This window comes from Petromyzon marinus, chromosome 28 (assembly GCF_048934315.1).
Source record: "Petromyzon marinus isolate PM22_M1 ecotype Great Lakes invasive population chromosome 28, UKy_Petmar_22M1.pri1.0, whole genome shotgun sequence".
Taxonomy (NCBI): Eukaryota; Metazoa; Chordata; class Hyperoartia; order Petromyzontiformes; family Petromyzontidae; genus Petromyzon; species Petromyzon marinus.
The window spans coordinates 8,185,037-8,194,008 of NC_133694.1; the positions used below are offsets into that span (position 1 = coordinate 8,185,037).

The window sequence follows — 8,972 nt, forward strand, 5'->3', positions numbered from 1 at the left end:
GAGGGGTCTGTACTCGTACGGGTTGCCCCTCGTGTCAATCCCTGTACTCGATGTGGATTGAGGACCTTTTGTTTGGCCTCATTTTGGGAGACTCCAAGTGCCCTCCTCATCCCCCCCCCCACCTTGCTCCTGTAATCATTTGCATCTGTTGCCAACTCCTTGAAAACAGATTGCTCAACTCTCAAGACGTCTGCCGTTTTACAGGAACCGGCCGTCAAGAGTCAGCAAATATGGAAACGATTACACGAAGACATTACTTTACGTGTGTGTGTGTGTATACTCCACAATTGTGTTTTTACGACAGGATATTCCATTTGAAACGATCATGCAATTTGCGATTTGTTGGAGGTTTTTGTTCGAATGTTGTTAGGCAATAATTCGAGTGCTACAATTTAGTGTAGTTTTGTTCAATTGCAGCTTCAAATGATGGTCACAGTGATTTATCGAGACACGTGCTGCTGGCGTGGAGTCATCCACGGAACTCTGTGAAACAAAACAAAACTGACACCCACAAAGACATAAAATGAAATGATTACATGTACAAGAACTTATGTACACACATGACTGCATTTTCTTTTGAAGTTAAAAATCTTTCACCCGGACAAACCCTTGCGATGTGGAACATCTCATTTGCAAGAGTTTCCAGGATGTCGGCTGACAAGTATTCTTCACACTTCTAAATATGCATCTCTGTTGTATGAGAAGGCAAACAGATTTTGGCATCCAACTATTCTGCCGAAACTCTATACACACGCACGGAGGCTGGGATATCACTCAGTTTCGGTAGAGCTGTAGGCTGCAGTGGTTATCCTATAGAGAGAAGCTGCACTGGTTATCCTATAGAGTGGTTATCTTATAGAGTGGTTATCCTATTAGAGTGGTTGTCCTATAGAGTGGTTATCCTATAGAGTGGTTATCCTATAGAGAGAAGCTGCACTGGTTATCCTATAGAGTGGTTGTCCTATAGAGTGGTTATCCTATAGAGTGGTTATCCTATAGAGAGAAGCTGCACTGGTTATCCTATAGAGTGGTTGTCCTATAGAGTGGTTATCCTATAGAGTGGTTATCCTATAGAGTGGTTGTCCTATAGAGAGAAGCTGCAGTGGTTATCCTATAGAGTGGTTATCCTAGAGAGTGGTTGTCCTATAGAGTGGTTATCCTATAGAGTGGTTATCCTATAGAGTGGTTGTCTTATAGAGTGGTCATCCTATAGAGTGGTTATCCTATAGAGTGTTCATCCTATAGAGTGGTTGTCTTATAGAGTGGTTATCCTATAGAGTGGTTGTCTTATAGAGTGGTCATCCTATAGAGTGGTTATCCTATAGAGTGGTCATTCTATAGAGTGGTTATCCTATAGAGTGGTTATCCTATAGAGTGGTTATCCTATAGAGAGTGGTTGTACTAAGGAGAACTTTGTGTGGATGCCCGAACGTCATAGAGAGTGGGGAGTGGTGGTGCAGTCCTAAGTGCGCTGCGCTATTAACCTAATGAAACGAGTTCGATTCCTGCTCGTGGCCAACACCAATTACGATTATCTGAACCGGTTCTAGGCCTCTCCTAGGTAGACTCAGCCTCAAACGAGTACCTGGAGCGATGTGTGAACATTGCCACTCGGGAGATAAAGGTGGCCGGGCGTGGTACTGGCCTCGTGTGCCGTGACGGCCTTCATAGATGCTTGTTCGTAGCATTTGCCCCATAATCTGGTAAGGCTATATGGGGGGGTCTTTGTCTTTATTCTACAGAGAGAGTTCTAGAGGTTATTTTGGGCCACTCTTACATGCCGGCAAGATATCTTGGAAGATGTGGGAATACCCATACGTTAGCCTACCATCCGTGGCCTGCCGATCAGCTAATGGTGTGATCCATATATATATTGTTCGGTGAACAGAGGCGATGGGATTTAAGAAACGTTCCCATTGGTTCAACTGCCGCGCCGAAAAATGGAACTGGTTAACTGTGAATTGCAAGTCTGGCGTGTAAACCATCGCACCACAGCCGCATTGCCGGTCTCCATCGTGGGGCCGAGGACATATCCAGCACTTGCTAACGTGCTGGGGGGGGGGGGAGAAGCACCACCATCCATTGCTCATTTAAAAATGGGGGGGGGTAATTTTACTCTTCAGAACAAACATGGTATCCAGTGTGTATTGGCACGGTCTGTGCTTTCTAACCATATTTCCGCGTCGTGTAAAATAACAATGCATTTATGTTTTTTAAATGCCGTGTCAATTGATTGCACTTGGCTCTCTAAGCCATTTTGGACCCATGCGCTTAACTTTCAACGATGCGAGTTGAATGAAGTTCAAAGGACCTTGTGAAAGATCCAACGCAAAAAATACTTGGGTTTTATCTTCCACGAAGCTCAGGATCCACCCGAAAACCGCATCCACTACACAAACCATGGCAGATGCGGATACCTGATGATGCACAAATGGAAAATTAAAAAAACTCTCCGGTAGCGTGCGACTGTGATCATCCAGAACAAATCGTGCAACGTATAACGACGCAGTGCCCGATCCACAAATACGAAGGAGACATCACCGCAGCGATACACTCCGCCGCTCCTGACGCGGTCGTCTCTGGCACGACCGCCCGAAATGCGAAATCGTAGTCGTAGATGCTCTGCACCATCTACATCATCAGGCCGTACGAACTTAAGAAAAACTTCTCTCTCTCTTGCGAACGAGCTCCTCCCGGCATCTCCGGATTTGACATCTGGCCCAGCGAAAGACGTTCGGAGCTCTCCGCAGGATGCTGAACCCCGCGTGGCGCTTCGCTCGGGCTGCGTCGTGACGCGCGAGCGCCGCTGTGATGCAACGCAGCGCCCGGGAGAGGAGGATGGTCGACAGCGGCAGGCAGCTTCCTGTGACGCCTGCGAAACGTATTCCACGCCACGGATCCTTTCCCATCCGCAGACGTGGCGCTACGCACGTGCGTTGGGAGATGTAGGCGAGCGTCATGGGATATATTAATATATATGTAACAAAAATTACTGCTGTAATCGATACTAGGCATGTGTCGATTCACCATCCACCAAGTGTTTTCATTATTTAGATTAATTTGGCTGCGTCACATTTCCGCATGATAAGCCACTTCGTTTGAGCTATCATTTGTGACCAGGCCACTTCTGAATTAGAAGCTAATAGCTCAGTGGGCTTTACCTGGTAAAATAAAATAGTTGAGTTTACTTTGTGTATATTTTTGGTTATTTGCTTCCTATACTTTGCACTCCTATCCTGTTTTTGTATTGCTTGTTGTCGTTAACATTCTGATCCGCCTCTACTAGACATCTGTGAAAAAGATCTTTATAGCTAATCGAATTCCTCCAGTATACATACATAAAAAAAGAATTATGATTCTGAAGTACTTGAGTTACCGCACGAAGCTGGGCAGGTCTTTGCCAGAAACTCGCATTTCCACTCGATCCAAATTCTGACATAGAAATCAGAGCAGGCCCCAGGTGACGAGAGGAGAACTCGGGCTCTGGCCCGAGTTGGCAGCCCACTTAAGAGTAGAAATAGGGTGAGTGGTCGGGGTGAGGGTGGGTGGCTGACAATTGGAGTGTATGCTCGAATTCTGCGGTTCATTGAAATGTGGTATTATTGTTGGATAATCCACCACAGTTTGTCAGTGTGTGTACATTATTCTTCTGGCGCCTCAATGTTGATCAAGAAAAGAGAATATATGTTGCGACAGGAACACTGCTTCAGTGGGCCTTCAGTTGGCTTCATAAATAAGAACAATTGCTTTTCAAATTCAATGTACAAAGCAAAGTAAATTCAGTTTAAGTGTGTGACTGAGTTGCCAATGCTGCCACACGTCTTCTGAGTAGCACGTCACACCGAGCATGCTTTCAGTGCGTCTTGTGATTTGTGTTTCCTGTGAATTGTGAAGTACCGAGCGTTTGACCGTAAACATCTCCAGCGAGTGTTTGCAGCAGCAGCTTGTGGTTGGGATGTATTTGTGGGAATCAATTCAAGAGGCGAGCTACCCGTGTGGTTGTCACCCGCAGGTTCCTATGGCCTCAACGACAACTGAACAGCTCTCCAAGTCTACCGAACTACACATGCCATACGTGTGCTATACACGTGAAATATAAGTGCACATTTAGAACCTCCGTCGTTCAAATGCCACCCCTTCAGCTCGACATTAACCGCGAGTCTCCCTGGACACGGAGCTCGCCTTCGCGCCGCAGAATTGCCTCTTCGGTCCGCAACGTTGCGCGCGTTACAAATGGTTTTATTATTATTATTATTACAGTCGTATGCCATACACGTGCATACCGCAGTGCCGACTGCGGGTATAACAAAATCAGCTCACGTGTTGCATCACGGGACCGAGAGAGATTTTGGCGACAGCTTGAGTATTGCGCTTTACCGTCGAGAGGTGGATATTTCTGCTTGCACTATCTGGAACCCCTCCCCGTGGCCACGTGCGTTGTTAGCTTCCTCTCCCTGGTCCAGTTCATGAGTTAAGACCTCCCTCTGTTTTTCTCCAGGTCTCCAATTAAATATGAGACTTCTGGTCTCAGTGGGCTCTAACCTGGCAATAAATAAAAGTCACCATGAGCGCGTTTTTGTTTCCTTTGTATGTGACTAACATCTTTCTCCACTCTGAACCTGACCCATTTTTATAGCACTGCGGTATAAATCCTGACCTTACCCCTGAGTAATTACCCCATATGCAGGTCTACCCATCGCCCCTTGCTGCTTCATCATTAAAGGTTATCATCTATCCACAGCTGGATGAAGGTCTCTCCAAGCCACCCTTATCTCTCACGGTTTTGCAATGCGACGAGTCACCTAGATCTCCAACATGAGCGTATTTTATGACTCCATCTCCATAGCAGGCTTAGTCTCGGTCATGTTCATTCCTGATTGCCCCCCCCCCCAGCTATCCCATACTTAATGTCCAATCTCTGATGTGCAGCATTTTCAGATACGCTCATCAACTCATTTGGTGGCAGGAATTTGGAGTGGCCATCTGAAGCTGGGAGCTGAGGGATTGGCTTAGTAAATGCACAACAGAATTTAAATGTCAGAATCTGACCTCATGCGCAAATGAGCAATGTGTTCTGCTCATCTGTACCGGTGGCCCTTAGCCAGCTGTGGAAATTCCGCATTCCTGGGAACAGCCTGTCCCTAGGTCAACAACCATTGCAAAGTGGTATGAATATGAATAATATATGACCAAGAAGGATGATGGGTTAAATCTGAGGTATTACATATCCACAGTGAGTGACGTGTTCTGCCACTTTCTCACCCACCCAGCCGTCTTACACAAAAGCAGACTTTGTTGCGGAAGGAGTGGGGGGGGTGTGCCCGACGGATTAATTTAATATTCAGTGGCCGCACGCGGCCTACCACTCCCATATTCATCTGCCACTGCAACCATCTTGATGTTCATGAGGATGACATATCCATCGCTGGACGCATCTTAAGCCACACTAATCGGGCACTTGAGGGCAACACTGTGTTTACAGTGTGAGCGCACTCAAGCCAAGTCTGTCATCGCAAGGGCCCCTTTACGCTCAGTGCGCAACACAGAAACGTAGCTTCGCGTCGTTATCAGGCAACGCACGTGTGTCCCGACAACCTCACCTCTTTGGAACTGCTCTTTTCAGTTTAGTTTATCGTCCTTCGCCCCCGCAATTTCGATTGGCGCGGTTGGCTACATGCGGTGCGAAAGGAGTTCAACACGCACATTATTCACACACATCGCCAAACTAACGTTTTACGGCAAACACGTTTGCCGTTTCTCCGTCCCGGCATCTCGCGCGTAGAACTACGGGCGGGCGGCCATGATGCGCGTGGCCGTGCCGGTGGCGGTGAGGTTCCTGCGGAGGGGCGACGCGGAGGTGTCGAGGAGCATGTCCAGCGTGATCGCCCTGGCCGCCATGGGGCAGGCCCCACTCCTCGGCCAGCACGTGGAGGCGGTGGCTGACAGCGTCATCGCAGGTACCCGCGCCACGGTGGCCAGGGGGACGTTGACCAAACTCTCCCCGGGTGCGCGAGGAGGTCGTGGGTTCGATCCCCGAGCCTGACGCCTGCTGTTATATTTGGGAGTTTGCGTGTCTCCTCTCTCTCGCTCTCGCTCACCGCGTCCTCCGGTTTTTTTCCCTCCACATTTCTAATCAACGTGCATTTAGAGAATTTGGCTGCTGTAAATGTCCACACGAATCGGGGATAAGCCACTTCGTTGCAACTATCATTTGTGGCCAGGTCGCTTCTGAAAAAAGAGCTATAGAGCTCAGTGGGCCTTATCTAGTAATATAAAAAAAAATAGTTTAAAGTTTAAACAGTTTTTAGTTTCAAACGTCGCCAGGTACCCCTGAGCTGAGTCAGTAGCGAGGTAAAGCCACAGCCCCTGAAACTTCTCGCGTACGACACTATTGCCACTGTATTTTAGTGGGGCTCTCTAGAGCACCTTGGCCTTACTCTGCCATGATGGCCAGATGTCTTGGCAAATGTGGGAGTACACACACTCTACACCCCACAACATTACATAATCCATGAGCCAGCAGTGGCATTCCATATTCCCAAGGGTTAGGCTATTTTCTTGACTTTAAACAAGGAGCCATGACTTACTACCCTATGTTATGACACTGTTGGATAAAGGCCTCCCCATGCTGTTTTTGCTTGTTTTGACCAAACCTCACCACGTTGGTCAGTGTGGGCTGATGGAGGGGGTGGCAGGGAGCAAACATATGGGACCAGGATCAAAATCTAAATGATGGAATAAATTGGATAATTGCATTTAATAAACATACAAATGTGCCTAAATAGGGAAAAAATCTTACAATCAGTGCACCTCACCAGCCATGAAATATGGATCAGGAACATATCACTCGACACCAGCGTTAGCCGTGGCTGGGAATGAAGGTCATGTTTCTGGATTCATTGTGCGAGCGTGCTAACCACTGCGCCACCGCTCCACCCCCATATCTGTATATCTGCCTTTTATACGCATTTACTTATCTCTTTTTGTGCGTGTTAGACTTGTCTGTTGGGTGAATCAATGATTCATTTACACACTTTTACAGCATTTTGCTCAAACCAATTGGAGTTGCACACGGAATGTAGCAGGCACGGTCCTCCCGATCGTGATCATTTTGATGCCTGAGCCTCAGGCTGAGACACTTGGATTCGTAAGGATGTTTTACTCTAGGCCTAACAAGCAAATGATGATGATGATGCTGCTGAAGAAGGGAATATCCATGACTATAAAGCAAAGGCGGATAAATGGATTGTGTGTATATGGCATCTATTCATGGCCTTCCATTGACAAAGACGTGTTGCTTCAGCAATTTCATTTCCGTTGTTTGCGCGTAGCACACGAGCACACACAGATAACACACACAGATAACACACACAACACAAAAACGGGTGATTTATTCTACTTAATTTAATAAAGCTATGGGACACAGAGTGTGCATTAGGTACGGACATTTTCTCAAACAATAAATTCCAAAGAGGTCTATACCTCGGTGACTAAAACAAATCACCGTGCACGACTAACAATTGTAAATCGTATCCTTCCTACGATTAACAACAACAACCATAAAATGTTAAGTTTAAAAACAGTAAATACTTGCAAAGCACGGAGTGGGCTTTTGCAGTTGAATACCACTTAGAAAGATGCCTACATATTTTATAATTGTTAAAACATAACGCACCTTAGCCTCTGTACTAAAGCAATGTATTAAGGCGAAGAAAGCGGCTGAGCAGAGGTATGATTGTAGCTGACACGTGTTTTACTGACACCATTCCGTACGATTGTCGCATTCATCCCCAACACAGCGTTACTTTCATGCACACGCTACATTGCGGAAGGGATCTACATCGAGTTAAAAAATTACGCGGATAAAAAATATACAAGAATAACTTTCTCTCGGGAATTATAACTCCCGAGTGTTGAAAATGTCCACTTGAATACTTTCTTTCAAATATAGTCTTTTTAAAAACACAATTGTTTATATTGTCATACATTTTGCATTTATATTGGGTTAAGTTAGACGAACAAAGATAGCCTTGTTGTTGATACCGTAATGAACGGCACTGCTACCAATGTGTGGGACTGTTGATAATGTATGTTGCTCGTACGTTGAACTTCTTTTGCACCGTACGTAGCCAACCGTGCTAATCGGAGGTGCGAAGTAGAGTAGGAAGGACTGATAAGTGGGACTTGTTTCACACGTGAACCGCGTACGTGCTCATGCAGCTGAATGCTTTCGTGGGCATGCACAATTTGAGTGTGTGCATGTGTGCATTCATGCTCGTGTGTCTGCAGTTAGGTGTCCACTTTATTAACGTGAGTACCTGGCAAAACAAATAAACATCACTGGGGAGACAAAGGTTGGCCCGGCTGTGGTTACTGGCCACATCACCCCCTGCGTGTGCCGCTCCAGTCTTAATACGTGCTCACCAACAGCACGTGCTCACCAACAACACGTGCTCACCATCAGCACGTGCTCACCAACAGCCAATGTAAGTTAGATAGAGGCCGTTTTTGTCTTCGTAGCTAGTCTGGTGATACGTCGGCATGCAGGAGTGTGCTCGGCATGTGGTTGCTAAGTCAGAACCGTGTCTAATATCACTCCGATGGCAATGTTTACTTGATGTTGAGTTCGATAAGCTGGCTGAACCTATGCAATACTCACCGCCGTCTTCGATAACGTGTTCATGCATTAGCTAGCAATGCTGTAGGACATTATTAAAGCATTGGCATTCTGCTAAGAAGTGGACTCAAAAAGTAGTATTTTTAAAACAGGCATTTATGTGCCTGTATGAAGGCCTAAATCGTCTCTTCTTGCTATAGTCACATAGGTATCGAAAGCAAAAATTATCACGTTTGCTCATGATCTCTCTGGGTGTCTTGGTTGTTGCATACATATATAATTGGTGTTTGATGCCTTGGGCTGTTACGGACAGAACAATCGAGCACACCGTGAGGTGCTCATTCCATTCTCAGAA

The 8,972-nt window shown here is 46.3% G+C and overlaps 1 protein-coding gene across 5 annotated transcripts in view; it reads left to right on the forward strand.

The window, feature by feature from the left end:
- VEPH1 (ventricular zone expressed PH domain containing 1) overlaps positions 1-8,972 on the forward strand; it is a 176,138-nt gene that overhangs the window by 54,636 nt on the left and 112,530 nt on the right. For all 5 annotated transcript variants that reach the window (XM_032962312.2, XM_032962309.2, XM_032962313.2 and 2 more), the window contains one exon: positions 5,783-5,957. In XM_032962312.2, coding sequence (XP_032818203.2) covers positions 5,783-5,957 — 175 coding nt within the window. The remainder of the gene's footprint in view (positions 1-5,782; positions 5,958-8,972) is intronic.